This window comes from Verticillium alfalfae, genomic scaffold, assembly GCF_000150825.1.
Source record: "Verticillium alfalfae VaMs.102 supercont1.11 genomic scaffold, whole genome shotgun sequence".
In the NCBI taxonomy this organism is placed as follows: domain Eukaryota; kingdom Fungi; phylum Ascomycota; class Sordariomycetes; order Glomerellales; family Plectosphaerellaceae; genus Verticillium; species Verticillium alfalfae.
Window position 1 is genome coordinate 629669 of NW_003315028.1, and position 14983 is coordinate 644651.

General features: G+C 54.5%; 3 protein-coding genes and 1 non-coding gene across 4 annotated transcripts; 2 read left to right on the forward strand and 2 right to left on the reverse strand.

The window, feature by feature from the left end:
• Positions 1–3918: 3918 nt before the first annotated feature.
• VDBG_08019 (heterochromatin protein one) lies at positions 3919–5130 on the forward strand (the record flags this gene model as incomplete). The annotated part of the gene is made up of 5 exons (XM_003001714.1): positions 3919–3928; positions 4123–4325; positions 4485–4564; positions 4634–4994; positions 5056–5130. 5 exons carry the CDS (start codon positions 3919–3921, stop codon positions 5128–5130), a joined length of 729 nt encoding a protein of 242 aa, XP_003001760.1.
• A 1910-nt stretch (positions 5131–7040) lies between these two features.
• VDBG_15176 lies at positions 7041–7142 on the reverse strand. The gene has a single exon. It is a non-coding gene; the product is annotated as a tRNA-Val (tRNA).
• A 3462-nt stretch (positions 7143–10604) lies between these two features.
• Positions 10605–11615, forward strand: VDBG_08020 (phenazine biosynthesis protein; the record flags this gene model as incomplete). Its single annotated transcript, XM_003001715.1, has 1 exon — positions 10605–11615. One exon carries the CDS (start codon positions 10605–10607, stop codon positions 11613–11615), a length of 1011 nt encoding a protein of 336 aa, XP_003001761.1.
• Positions 11616–11993: 378 nt separating this feature from the next.
• On the reverse strand, positions 11994–14522 carry VDBG_08021 (RING finger protein; the record flags this gene model as incomplete). The annotated part of the gene is made up of 3 exons (XM_003001716.1): positions 11994–13151; positions 13210–14180; positions 14378–14522. The coding sequence occupies 3 exons, from the start codon at positions 14520–14522 to the stop codon at positions 11994–11996; spliced, it is 2274 nt and encodes a 757-aa protein (XP_003001762.1).
• Between the last annotated feature and the right edge of the window lie 461 nt (positions 14523–14983).

Genomic DNA, 14983 nt, shown 5'->3' on the forward strand with positions numbered 1-14983 from the left:
GGAGGGGAACTGGGGCAGAGCGATATACTCAAGCTTTTCAGGTCAGGACAGCTCGCCTTTGGTGTCGCCGTTGTCAATTGCTCGCTCTGGTTCTCTCTGTTCTTTCTCTCTTTCTCGCTCTCTCGCCTGATGCCTCTCGGGGGAAAAGGGAAAGTGTCGCAACAGCGAAAAGATGACGAGCAGGGGAAGCAGGGTAAAGGGGAAGAAGGTTGGGCTGGTTCTCAAATGTCACCCGGTTTTAATTATCTCTGCAGTTTTTGGTCGAGAGCGAGCGCCAGGGGTCCCACCCGCCCAGAAAAAAAAGGAAGGAACAACGACTGGTGGGTGCTCACCTCCACCGGTAGCAGTTGCCCAAACCACTTGGCGCTAGGTAAGGTACTCGAGCTGCTAGAGGCAAGCACGGGTGCAGGGGTCTTCTTCCCCCCTCTTTCCCTCTCGAGCCCCCCCCCCCCCTTTACCCCCTACCCCCTTTCCCCAAGATCCATTGGCGCGCCCGGCCATTGGCAGCACGGACAGCGCCGGGGCAAGTAGCGGATGAATCGTTCAGTGGCTGAAGTGGGAGATCCTACAGGGAACAGGGCCACTGTGAATCTGGAAGCCCCCTCCGTATTTCAGGGCACACTCAATTGCCAGGTTCGCTCCAGGCCCGACGCGGCGACATAGACCCAAGCAGCACCCTCAGGATGTAAGAACCTACCATAAGCCTGGCGGCTCCTGACTCTTGGGTGTCCCTACCTTATAATCAAGGTAGTGCCTGGGCAGGTAGGCACGGTAAGGCAGGGCACGGCCAATTCGTCGGAGGAAACAAAAGGCACGGACAGATGAGCGGTTTCCTGCCGATGGTATACTTACAATGCCTGCCCCTATATTTGCCCTGCCAGATGTGCCAGGTTTAGATATATCCAGGCTTCCCTGAATCGAAACTCTTTTCTTCTCGTCAGCAGTCAGCATCAATTACCAGACTGGACATTGCCTGTGGTCATTGAGCGTCCAAAATTGGGTTCTGTCGCCCAAAAACACCGCCGCCTGTACCTTGCTCAAACCCTCCTGTCCTACCTACCTGGGTATCTGGCCTCCATATGATCCTTGAAACTAGCTGTCGGCCCAGGCCCAGACCACTCGCCTTAGCGTTGTTCGCACGACACGCATGCCCTTGTGGTGGCTCTTCGTTCTTAGGAGAGCTAGGTCTTTGCCAGGACACGCTTCCTCACACTTGCCATCTGAATCTGCAGCCCGATCCGCGTCTCGGCTCGCCATGGACGCCGGGCCTATCCTCATCTTGCCACGCGCAGCTCGTCGCGGCAAATTCTCCTACATCATTCATTGACCACAAACGATGAAGGCCTCGAGCTGCAGGCTGCATATGCATCCTGTAAGGACGGAAAGTGAGCTGGGCGGCTTCACCGGGGGCGTGATCCCGTTGGGTACGCCAGCAGCTGCCAGTCAGGGGTTGTGCTGCTTGATCCTGGCTTCCGGTCCACGGCCGTCGTACCCGGACTCGTTTCTTCGGTTCCTGAGAGGCCCGGTCTCCACCGATGAGATGGGGGCTTCCGATCCAGCTAGGCCTGCCTCTTCCTCTTGTTCTTCTCATCACATCCACGTCCACCGTGAAGACCAAAGTCCCCCCAAGGCCAGTCCAGATAGTCAGGGGGTTATGCTGCTCCGGCATATCATTAGAGCATCAGAGAGGTTGCAAGGGACTGGTGGGGGGCTTCTATTTCGGCTTCGGTTTCTTCGAACTGCAATCAGTCTTGATCTGACCTGAAGCGACGACTTTGCTCAGGAATTGCAGTGTCGTCAAGACGGCAGCTCGTCATGCTGACTCTGTCATCAGATCTCCCCCCGAGCCAATTTCCCTGCCCTATCGGGCCCGCAGTCCGACTCCTCCAACACCCCCTGAATCCACCAACGAGCCTACCTACCTAGTAGGCAGTACCGCACCCGTGGTGCGTCCCCCTCATCTCACTCCCGCACTTGCTGCTGTCAACCCCCCTCCCATCGCGAGCGCACCACATTTTTGTTTGATCAGGTCTCGGTGCGCCGTCCATCTCCCCGTCTCGACCCTCACCAGTCGCAGTCGCGCCGCCCATCCTCGAACACACAACCGAGCCGCGATTAACGCCCGTGGGGGTGGGCGGGAACGAGAGTGCCCCAATGTACCCTCAAGCCAGAGCCAAGACGCGCCTGTGCTGTAGCGTCCCAACTGCTTCTGAAGGCTTGCGGTCCTTAATCGGCGCCGCCCCTTTCGCGCTGCAGGACCTTTGATTACCATCGCTGCACTTCGCAGGCGGCGTCCTGCACACCAGGTCGCAATGCGTCCATCTTTTTTGTTTTATCTCTCTCTCGTCTTGAGCTAGTAACGCCTACTCGCTTCAGGAACGGCTGAGAGGGTTGCATTAGGGGCCCGTTTCTCAGGGACATACGGAGCCAGCCCGAATCTTGGAATATGCCACCAGCAGTAGAGTTCGCACCGGCAGCTGATGACAGCATTCAAACCTTCCGTTGCGAAGCCTTTCGTTACATGTGAATCCGGGTCCTCAGGGGGAGATTGAGCTGGAAGTCGATCGCACATGCAGCCGGGTGAGGCTGAGTTTTCAGGGCCGGCCCTTCTCCTCGGGACTCGAAGGCTATGAATGCGGCAGGTAGCTTCCGCATTCGGGCCTTAAGTTTTACACAACGTACTGACCTGAAGAATCGAGCAAGGAGATCGGCCGTTTATTCCCGGGCGAAGGATTGCCAACAGAAAAGAACGACACGATGCCTCGGGCAAGCTCGTGGTTTTCGGCAGGTCTTACAAATCTGGAAGCATGGTGCTGGATCAACTGGAGCAGCAGACTGCTAGCTCATGCCTCTCAGGGTGCAGGATCTGTTGGACAGGATCGCATGTGAACGTAATGGGGTCGGATCCCTACCTCCCCCGTAAGACTTGATGCTCGGAGAGCATCGGCTCAGAGTGAGATCAGCTGGAGATGCCGAGACGTCTCCCATCGATCTACTACATGGCCTTTCGACGGATCGAGCTGGCCACAAGCCGACGGGGAAGATGTGTCATCACCGACCATGTCTGTGCAGAGGAATGGTTCACGCAAAGTGGGAAGCTTCGTCCAGTTTCAGAGGAGATGATAGCCTAAAAACCAGAAAACAAGCGGAAGTTGCAATTGTTCTCCGAAGTAGAGGGCGAAAATAACAAGTCACAGTAATTGGCGGATAAAATACTTAGCCTTATGAAGACAGCAGGCTGTCTAAGCAGTGGAGATGAGTGATGGAGTCCATGTTCTGGCCTTCCACGTGCAATCACTTTGTTGATCAACGTCCTGGCTCGCCTGTGTCCCTGTTATGCGCCATGATAAAATTGTCCTATCTGATGGTCGGTATGAGGGCAGTCACATCAAGTTTTCCCCATGACAGCCATGGTGCTGCCGGCGGCAAATGCAATTGACTTTTCTCGTCATTTCGGCAGAGACTAATGTGCAAAGCAGCACCGTGGAGGGAAGTCCTGGGGCACATACCTAGAGAACCACGTCATGAAGGCTAAAGACGACTTCCGTAACGAACTACAAGGCTAGAAAGTGTGCGACAACTCCTACTGTTCTGTTGGGCTGGTAGTCCCCACAGGACCCATTCTCAAGACTGTGCTGAGCCGTCGCGTGCTGCCTGCCGTCGCGTGCTGCCTCAAAGCTATGCCGATGCCGAAAAGGCCCCGGTGATTTCATTGGACAGAGCTCTCCCAGAATGGCGTGGCCGAACATTCTAAGCGTGTGCATGATGGGCGTGTCGCGAAGCACTTCCACCAACTCCGTCACTGTTGCCCTTCACCCCGAACCGCAAGCCGAATCGCATCACACTCGGACCTAGCCAGCCTGACGCACCCGGACCCCCGCCAGTTCGATTGATTCCTGCTTCCACTCTTCCATTACGATGCCGCCAGGTAGGCCTCGCACTTTCCCTCGCCTCTCGCATCTGCCAGCCGATCACGGTCCCTTTCGCAACTCTATCGCGTCGCGTAACAGCTGTCGCACCGTCCAATCCACGACTTGTTGGCGGTCGCGCGCGATTTCCTGGACCCCGGTCGCGAGGACAGAACCCCGAACATGCCCAGCGCATACTGACTGACTCTCCCAGCGCTCAGCGACACCGAGCAATCGGACAATGACTTCGATATCCCGGTCCCCACTACGCGCGACCGATCCACGAAGTCCAGATCACCGGATAAGTCAGACGAGGAAATGAATGATGAACCGGTCGAGAATGGATATGCCGAGGACGTGGCAGACGATAAGGAGGGAGATGACGAGGATAATGACGAGGAAGACGGAGACGAGGAGGTGTATGGACAAGTCCACATCGTCGCTGCAACGAACGGCCTGGCTGACTCTTGATGCTATAGTTTCATCGTCGAAAAAATCATCTCGCACAAGGTTGAAGAAGGGGTATTTCTCAACTGATCCTCCGTCGTGCTTGAATCATTCGATAACACAACACAGGATCAGCTCTTCTTCAAAGTGAAGTGGGAGGGCTACTCGAAGAAAGCCGACCAGACGTGGGAACCCGAATCGAACCTGACGTACGTGCCGTATCCCACCCCTGAGGCGGAGCTGCTCCGGGTCTACATGTGACTTACAGTTGCGGACAGCGAGGGTGCACCAGAGATCATCGCCGAATACTACAAGTCGGTCGGCTCGCGGGCAATGATCCTTGAGGAATCCCGCAAGGGAAAGGAGGCAAAGAAGCGCGGACGCCCTGCCTCTAGCACACCAGCAGCCTCGTCAAAACGCGCGCGCAAGAGCCGCGACCACCCGTCCGATAGCACACCACCAGCAAGCGCCACAGCGAACACCTGGAAGCCGCCGAGCGGTAGCTGGGAGGACGACGTCACCACAATTGATGCATGCGAGGACGAGGAGACGGGCAAGCTGATTGTGTACCTGAATTGGAAGAACGGTCAGAAGACAAAGCACACGACCGACGTCATCTACAAGCGCTGTCCTCAAAAGGTACGGTCCCATGTTTCCTTGGGACGAGCCGTGATGTGTGATGTTGACATGTTCTCCGCAGATGCTTCAATTCTACGAGCGCCACATTCGGATCATCAAGACAGCTACGGGCACGACAGATACCGAGCTGAAATAATGAGTGCACAGTTTACGAAGAGCTATGACACGGATCTGCGGCGCCGGCGCATGGGTTTGTCGCGCTGGCTGCAACCAGCAACTGGTAGCTGTGCCATGTTCGCGCAGCCTCCTCTGGGTTTCAAGTCGACGCGCGGTTGGGTATGTATGTAGTTGTATGTGGGATCCTGCGTGCACATTTGCCTGTTCTTTGTGTCGTACTTCCTCTCAAGCCGTAATATTGAGGCTGTTGAGGATAGAATAAGGCCTGTAAGGTTTCGCGGGCCGCGAATATGGATGCGTCAGGCAGTCAATGATCAAAAACTTGAAAGCGGTGGCAGCAAACCCTGCGCATCCAACCAGTCGATGGCGCCTGATGATGGCATGGTAAAGGGAGCCTGGCTGTAGACGCGTTGGTCGGCGGTCGCGTGTGGGAGTATCTGCGCACACAAAATGGCTGGCAAGGTACTTGAAACGTAGAGGCTGGGCAGTCAGACCCACACAAGGGTGCTGATGTGGACCCTAGCAGGCCTGTGCCAGTCCCGCCCTGCCCACCAAAAGCACCCCTGCACCAGCGCCCCCAGCCTTGCCATTTTATTGACTTGCCCAAAAGCCGGTGGCGGGGCAACAGCCCATTAATACTCTCTGTCCACCGTTGTGCCGTCAGACACATTCCTCTCTTCTGGTACCTTTACCTGACAATACATTGTGCTCAGCGAGACTATTCCACGACTTCAGCGATACCCGAAATTCCTCGACTTGCTTCTTTGCGTTTGACAGCGTCAACAAGCTACACATACATACCAGCAGCTCGCAGAGGCCCCGCTTGAAGCTTGCCTACAGCGTGCGACCACAGCTTCCAACGAGTCCAGATCGTGAGTCTGCCTTTCTCCAGGACATCAGTCTGATCCTGATGGAGTTTCTAACATTTGAGCATCAGTCCTCGATCATATTCTCGCTATTTCATTACCATATACGACACTCAACTGCCATAACTATACCATCTGAGACACTCCGCCTCCACACCAGCTCCAAGGCTCCGCAACCCCTCAATCGAGCCCCGCGAAAGCTCTCCGTCAGCCCATCCCGCAACCTCCATACTACACAAGACCGCCAACATGACGAAACCAAATGACACCATCGCCATCATCGTCATCGTTCTCTTTGTTGTCCTCGCCCTCGTCGCCTTTGGAATTTACCGCCTCGTCCACCAAGCCCGCCGCAGTATGAGCGTCACGAGCGGCTCCAGCGGGAGCAGCAGTGAGCTAGCAGACGACTAAACGATGCGAGGACGAGGGATAACCAAAAAAAACAAAAGAAAAAAAGAGAGAAACAAAAAACAAATGAAAAATCAGTCTCGGCTCACATGAGCTGCGAACAGACAAGGCAGGGCGATATTGATACCCCTTTGAGAAGACGGACAGCCTACGACAGCGGCAATAATGAAGAGGATGGAATGTGCATGAAGCATACGGGTTTGATTTGAATTTGGGGCAAATTGGGGCTTTGGCATGACTTGTATGATATTTTCATGGTACTCAGGAGGATCTCTGGGGTAATCCCCCCCCTCATCTATGTGGGAGACATTGAATGTATATAGCAACGAGTATGGGGCTCATGGCGCATCGGGCGATGACAGGATGGAATAGAGACGACAAAGTGATGAGCAACCGAGATCAGATAAAGTGAACCTCTCATTGACAGTGTTCGAAATGCGAACTTGCCGCGTTTAGTGTTTTCTAGCCAACACAGAAAAGAACACTGCAATGTCTGCACTGAAACCTCCCTGGCGCTACTTGACGAGGCATCAATCGCACCGTCAATCAAGAACGCCGCGGGAACTAATTCTTGGCTGAGAGTCTTGCGCAACGTTTGGGATGTCAAAGTTCATGGGTTGGCAAAAGTTCATGCGGGACATCATAACAACAAAAATGATTCAGGGGAGGCTCGAACTCCCGACCTTCAGTGAACTCTTGACTCGAGAGCGAGGAAAGATGTTAGACTGACGTGATAAACCAACTACACCACCGAACCTGGTTGCTATTTGGCTTCAAAAACAGCCTTTATAGACCATGCATCGTTGGCAAGGCTAGAGCTCTGTCGAGAAGAGACCCATCTCACAACAAATACACGTCGCATACTTACTTCTTAATGTGGCTTAAATAGCATGTTCATATCTCTTCATCAGAATATCCAATTACGCAGTCGTGGAAGTCTTGGTCATCCGACTGCGGCTCAACCGGGAGGAATCCAGGGTCATCCTCCCGAGTACCATAAATACTTCTTCGGGCTGCGATAGATCGGTATTAGTCTTAAGCTGAGAGATGGCTCACGTGTATCAGGCCGTTAAGTTAACCCAAAGTCAGGCTGCAGCGTCTCGGTTCGGCGCATGACAGCCTTGTTCATTTCGCTCCTACGAGCCTGCCTGGCCTCTTGTCCGAGCAAAGCGTTCCACTTCTAGCAATTTTATTCCAAACGAAAATCAGTTACCATACCAGTATGGCCGAAGCATTCGGCATCCTTGCTGGTGTGATCGGCGTCCTCGACGTTGGTAGTCGCGTCTCGAAAAGACTCCGATTCCTCCGTCTGGCTTGGAAAAACGCACCGCATGAAATACTCCAGCTTCAAAACGAAATTACCGACTTCAGGGTCCTTCTCTGTCATACACGAGATATATGCGACGCTGCTGACGGCTGCTCACAGGAGGACTTGTCCAGAAGTCTTGAGCGGCACTTGGCGTCAGTTGATGCATGTTTGGGTTCCCTGGAACGTCTGCTGAACGACGACAATCTGAGAGAAATCTCAAAGATGAGGCATTGGTGGATTCGACGTAAGAATGCGGTTATTTTTGAGAGGAATCGCATGAAAGAGACTCATCGCAGCATAAGGATGCTTTGTGATGTGTTCAATGGGTCCGTCTTGCCCCTTACCTCGGCTTGCCTGGAGTCTTGTTTTCCGGCCTGGTTAAATGCTGATTCTGATAATCTCAGGAAACAAGGTTTACGTATCAAAATGGATTTGATTTCTGTCCACAATGACCTGAACGCTGCACAAGATCAGGGGCGTGAAACGTTCGAAACCCTTTACGGAGTACTCACGCGCGTCCTCGCCGGCGTCGAGCACATTTCCAATCAACAAACATTGTCAAAGACAGCTATCGCTAATACCTTTAAGCCAAAAATCAGGGAATCTATGTCTGCAGGGCATGCAGAGGAGTCTTCTTTAGCGCCAGGAACATCATTGCCATCGGCTGCCGCGAACTCTAGCATCTGGGTCTCGTACCGAAACGGCTTGTGCAAGCGCTCTTGCGTATGCTCATGCCACCTTGTGAACACAACCCAGTCCCATTGGAGTACATCGCGACTTCTCCGCCAATGCACAGGCCTCTTTTTTGCGTCTTATACTGGACTTCCAACCTGGGCACCTCCATGCGATGTGGGTGCGGGCACTCGCCTTGAGTCCAAAACATACAAATTCAGTTATGAATTTCCTCAGTGGCTCCTTGGTCTGTTCATGTATCTCATGATTCAAACACATCACGAAAGCCTTGTCCCGAAAGTCAGGCTCCGGTTAATGCAGCGGCCCCCTCTCGTACGTGATTCCCTGCTTGGGTCTATACTTCTGGGGAATTACGATCAAGCACGGTGTATTCTGATTGACAACGCGGAGGCAGCATTCAGCCAAGTGGCGAGTACTGGAGATACCGCTTTACACTTGGTCGGTGGAAAATCTCGTTGTTTTGACGATGGTTTGGTCACGCTCCTTATTCGAAGCGGTTGTGACGTGCAGCAAGAGAACGGTTCAGGGATCGCTCCGGTAAGCATGGTTGCTGCAAATATGTTGCTTCAACGGTCTGCTACTGCATTCGATCTCGCCATCTCAGAAGCATTTCCCATCGCTACGCTAATCGATAACCTAGATTTATCGCGGATCACGAAGATAATACTTGGGATACAACAGGGTGACCTGCAGTCTGCACTGGCAAAACTTACCCCCTGGGACTCTCTTATAAGTGGCCTAGATGGAGTTGGCTTTACACCGCTGCACTGGGCCGCAGTTAGCAACCACAAAGAAGCCATCGTGCTTCTTGTTCGACATGGCATCGATGTCAACGTTCCGAACAATTGCGGTCTTACAGCCTTGGAAGTCTCATGGCCCGGATAGAGCCCGATATATTGAGGGATATTATTAAAATGGGTGCGCCTATCTGAGTACAGACGAGGAGTGCTTTGTAGACTGCATGCATTCACGACAGGGTTGGCTTGGTTCAGATTCTCGTTGAAGAGTATGAGCTCGACCCGAACGAGCCAGCTGCATCATTCAGCACGCCACTCATGGTAGGACTCCAGCATAATTCGTTCTATACAGTTGAGTATCTAATTGATCTTGGCGTCAATGTTCATACTCGCGACAGGGCCGGAGCTACACCGCTGCACTACGCGGTTGCCCACAGTGTGCAGCAGTCAATATGCAGGCTGCTGCTCGCCGCAGGGGCAGACTATGAGGCAGAATTACCTGATGGAACAAACATCTTGTATTGTGCTGCTGTGTTGGCAAATAAGGCGACCATGGCGTGTTTTGGCACATCATGGCCTGGCTGGCGTTGACTCGGAAGCGACAGTGAATGGAGAAACAGCCGAGGTTCTGTTCTTGCAGCGCACTGATAGAAGCCCACAACTTGATGCGGCCTTCTATTTTCTGCTGGAGTCTGTGCAAAAGGCCACTGCCGAGATGCGGCAAGCTCTCCTAAATAAGATGGATGTGAGAGGCACCTCTGACGACGAAGATGTCGTTTTTCACAATGCCTCAGAGCAGCTCTAAAGGCTGTCTCTGTTCAAAAGACGAGGTTGAGATTGCACCGCTACTTGGTTCTGCCCAGACGAGCATACGATGTTACTGGACCTGCTCGGAATACCGAAGCTGAGGACGTTCATGTGTTGGGAGCGACGAATAGGCTGTAATATGATGCCAAAAGAAACCCACATGCTCATGTCAGTGATGCCAAGCTGAAGCGTGTGGTTTCATCGGCCATGCAACTAAGAAGCAATCACACCATCGATGTCAAGGTGCCCATAGCTTGTACAACAGATACAAGTTCTGATTTCACACCAAGTCCTGACATATTTGTAAAAAAGCCACAATATCACGACACGAGCAGACACCATGACAAATCGTGGTGGTTCGTCAGGAAACGCTCGCTCTTGCCAGAAGGGGACATGTCATATCGTTTGTAGGCGCGCCCTTCGCGATTACAAATACAAGCTTGATCGCTCATCGCGAGAATGACAATTGCATCCGCCATGAGACAACTTCCCAACTGAACACCAAAGACGCGCAAATATCAAGATAAATAGTTTGACTTGTATCAGCGATACCAACAATGTATCGCCACTCCCACTTACTCGTATTCCATCGGCACCAAATGCACAGCACTACAAGAAGACATTGACCACACGACCGCTGAAGTACTCAAACACCCAAAGAACTACTCGCACGATGGCTTCCCTACAGTTTACAATTGCCGACATCTTCTCGCAGACGCCCTATCAAGGAAATCCTCTCGCAATCGTGGACGCCACCTCTCAGGTGCTGACGACCACCCAGCAACAATTGATCACGCGACAGTTTAACCTCTCTGAGACGTCATTTATCCTGCCAGCCACCGAAGAGAAAGCAGATTACCGCCTGCGGTCTTTTTTGCCCGATGGGCGGGAAGTTTATGGTGCCGGCCACAACATCCTGGGTGTGTGGTGGTACCTCGCCGAGAGCGGGCTTCTAAATTTCACCTCCGCCAACCTCAGCCAGACGCACGAAGACGGATCTGAAACGTTTCTGTTCCACCAGGAGCTCGGAGGCGAGGTCATCGCCCTCAAGATCCGCCGTATCAAGAAGCCTGAGCACAAGAACGACTATGAAGTCTTCCTTCGCCAGGCCCCGCCCAAAGTCCACGGCATCCATCCCAACCGAGCTCTGCTGGCCGAGAGCTTCGGACTGACGGAGGCGGATATCGGCTTTGCCGCCAGCAACAGCAACAGCCTGTTGCCCCCTCAGGTGACGTCCACCTCGACAACCCATCACCTTCTCGTCCCGCTCGCCTCTGTGGAGGCTCTGAACAAGGCAGTCGTGCAGAGGGACAAGCTCCTGGAGCAGCTGGCTCTCGTCGACAAGCGGGCTTATGGGCTGTTCCTGTTCACGCAAGTGGGCGCGAATAAGTATGAAGCCAGATTCTTCAGCCCAGGCATGTCTGGCGAAGATCCGGCGACTGGCAGTGCGGCCGGACCCCTGTCAGTTTATCTTCATGAGCATGGAGAATTGGAACTCGTCGACGGTGCCGCCCAGATTGAAGTTCACCAGGGGCTGAGAGTTGGACGAAGGTGTCTGATCAAGGTTGCACTGTCGCTGGAGAAGTCAGAGGGCGGGGACATCCGCCAGGTAGACTTGATAGGTGGAGGTGTGACCATTGCTGAGGGCAGAATCTCCATACCGGGCGAGTCGATTGCGTTTTGATGAAGACAGGCCACAGCCTGATTTTGAATCTGTTTAGCGAAGCGCTTCGATACTTCGTTTAGTTCACTTCCTCGCACACCTGTCCTGTCAATTTGTTGAGACTCGTCCTTGCTTTCCTCCATTTTGCAATGAACCTTATCACGTACATTCATTTATTTCTTGACAACTTGACCAAGGTATGACGGGACGTCACAAGAAATGATGCCTCCAAGACGGTCAAACCACACACATTTGCAGCGTAAAACAGTGGATATCATTCTCATCTTCTCATGTACGCCTCGCTATGCATGCCACCCCTAGCCCCCAAATCACCTCTTTCCCTTCCTCCTGCCCTTCTTCTCCGGCACGCTGGCGCTGCCCTCCGCCAACTCGCCAGCCTCAACCTGCCCCTCGGCCTCCATCTCTCTGAGCTTCTCCTGCCCAGAGATGAACATGCTCAGATCTCGATTCATCTCCTCGAGCTCGGCAATCTTCTCCTTTTTGCTCAGCATACCGCGCCCTGAACGCCTCGACCTCGGCCTGGTTATGCTCAACGCGCTTCATGAGTCCCTTGCCAACCTCCTTCTCCTCCTGCAGCGCCTTGCCGAGGCTGCGAGCGAGGTCCTGTGCCTTCTCCGCCTTCTTGCGATCTCGCTCGGCGTCGCGCTCGAGCTGCGGCACCGTCTCGAGCCGCAGCTTGTCGAGCGCGGCGCGCAGCTGTTTATTTTCAGATGTCGTGGCCTTGGACTGCTGGAGAGCCGAGTCGGCCGTGCTCGTCGCCTTGGCGGCCTTGTCTGCGATTTTGCTGATCATCTCCTCAAAGTAGACGCGCTGCGATTCGAGCTGCGAGGTGAGGAGGTGGGTGTACTCCATGCCGACGTTGTCCAGCTTGGCGCGGGGCACGACGTCATCTTGCTGACCTGAGCCGTCGCCGCTGTTGGACAGGCCGGCCTGCTGGCTGGTGGTGCCCGGGAGCTCTACGACCTTGCCGTCGCCCTTGTCGCGGATGAGACGGTGCACCCAGGTGTCGCCGGCGTAGTCCCAGACGTACTGCGTTTCCATCTCGAGGGCAAAGCTGTGCGCTGTTTCCTTCCAGTGATCTTTCGCGTGGCCGCCCTTATAGCGGCCGCAGCCGACCTTGCCGCAAATGAGACATATCCAGATATCGTCGGCGGTATCGCAGACGCTGCAGAGGTTCGAAACCGAGGAGCCAAACGGCTGAGTGTAGGGGTTTGACGGATCATATGCGGGCTTGCTACTGGTGTGCCGGCATACGGGACAGCCAGAGCCCTGCCAGTGGTCGAGGCATTTGCAGTGGAAGACGTGCTGGCATGAGATGGTCATGAGGCCCGTCGTGTCGTCCATGCGCTCCAGGCATACAGCACATGTCGGCAGCTCGATAAGATTCGGTGTAGGCGGCGGAAACGGCTTGAGGGTGTTCGACACGGCGGAGGAGGGCGTAAACGGATCGCGGCTCAAGTCAGGAAACGCGCCATCCGGTCTTGTAGGTGTCTCGAAAGTGATCGACCTGATGAATATAGCCTGGCATACCTGCGCCTGTGACAGACATATTAGCGAGGTACGGTTCAGTCTTTGGGATGATGGTGATGCTCACCTCGATGTTGTTAAACAGTTTTCCGTCAAACTCCTTCTGCCATGCCCTCGCCTTCTGACCGTCCCGAAACTTCATGAGGACAAGATATCGGTTCATCTGCGCCGTCGTCACAAGTCGATAGTGACTGATGCTCTCCTTCCACTCCTCGCCAATAAAGCCCAGCAAGTCATGAAACGACCAGTAGCTCGGAACGGCAGGTATGCAGACCGTCGTACAATCGCCGTCCTTGCCCGTCTGCTGCTCCGTGATGGGCCTCCGCAAGCTCGGGCTGTCGTCCTGCTCGCGGTAGAAGTGTACGACGCCCCATCCGAGCTCCGTATTCGTCGTGTCGAGCGGCAGGAGCTTCGCCATGGTCATGCTGCCCGCGCCGCCGAACATGGGGCCGATGCCCGTGGCAGCCGACGGCCGCTCGCCCGACGACCCCGCGGCCTCCTCCATGTCTGTTGCGCTGTTGGTGTTCTGCTGCTCGAGGCTCTCGACGCTCACTCGGCCGAAGCGCCAGTCTTGCACGGCAGCGTCGGGTCGGATGGCCGCCAACGCGGGCGGTGGCGGGAAGCTCTGCGTTCTCGCCTTCCACTGCCGCGCCGTGAGGACCTCGACGTCCTTGCCGTTGTCGGCTTTGACGGGGGCGCGCGAAAGTCCGCAGTCGATGATGTGCAGGCCGGGTTCCTCACTGTCGTCGCTGGCTCGCTTCTGGGCTGCGTGGTTCGGTCGATACGCTGTGCCGTATGATGACTGGACGGGCGAAGGCTGCGGTCTTCCGGTTCGGCTCGTTCGTGTATTACGTGGAGGATGCGAGGGAAGCTCGCCAAAGATGTCGGTGCCGAGCGGAGGAAGCCAGATGTTGCTCGCTGCTGTGCTGCCTTGTGTCGGTCGCTGCAGGCTGGTTGTAGGGTTGGGTGTCGGGTAGAGCTCGAACTTTAGGTGATAAAAGTACGACGGCATCGCCAGCCAGGTAGCTAGCAAGCAGACTAAGGGTTTCGAGAGTCGCAGATGCTCAGCGATTCGTGATGCTATGCAGCCGCAAGTGGCTGCTGTCGGATCGTTCGAGAAAGATGTTCGGGGTGGATATTGTTCGTAATGATGGCTACCGAGGGAAAGCTTGGTGCAGGAAGTCGACGCGTCCACGCGTTACGGGGGAAGTCGTCGCTCGATTGAAGCTCCTTACCACGGAAACCAGCAGTGGCACATGCCGGAGACAGTTCCGAAAATCGAGCCGTCGCGCGCAGAACACAAGGGTTGCGAGACGGCGTGTCTTGTGCGATGGAGGGGAAACTTCCCAGGAACGGGTCTGCCGTGCAGGACCCCACCATTGTATCCCCCCGGCTCACCAGCCCCTCCGCCAAGACAATCTTGGCGTTTTCAGGACTCCATACGCCTGGCCCACGATCACGCGCTGTCGAAGCCGTTGAGACGGGACAAGTGCAAGTGACCTGCAAGGCCATAAAGGCATCATCTACTCGAATACTACTAGGCACCGAGGTTGATGATTTACACGTTAGTTCCTTGGAAACAGACAAGGCTCTCTCACCGTCACTCGAATCTAGTCCTGATTTGGCAAAACCACACGCTGACATGCATTACGTGACGAATGAAGGACTGAAGCAGTATCAAGGGATCGACTCATTTGTTCATACGGTTCATTCAGAGGGTGATACAACATACTACAACCTGGGAGGTCTGGTTCCGAACAGACTGCTAGCGTTCAAAATGGGGATCCCCCAGATCGACTCCACTGAACCACAAGGGGCGACGTTGCGGGCCTATTAGTGGA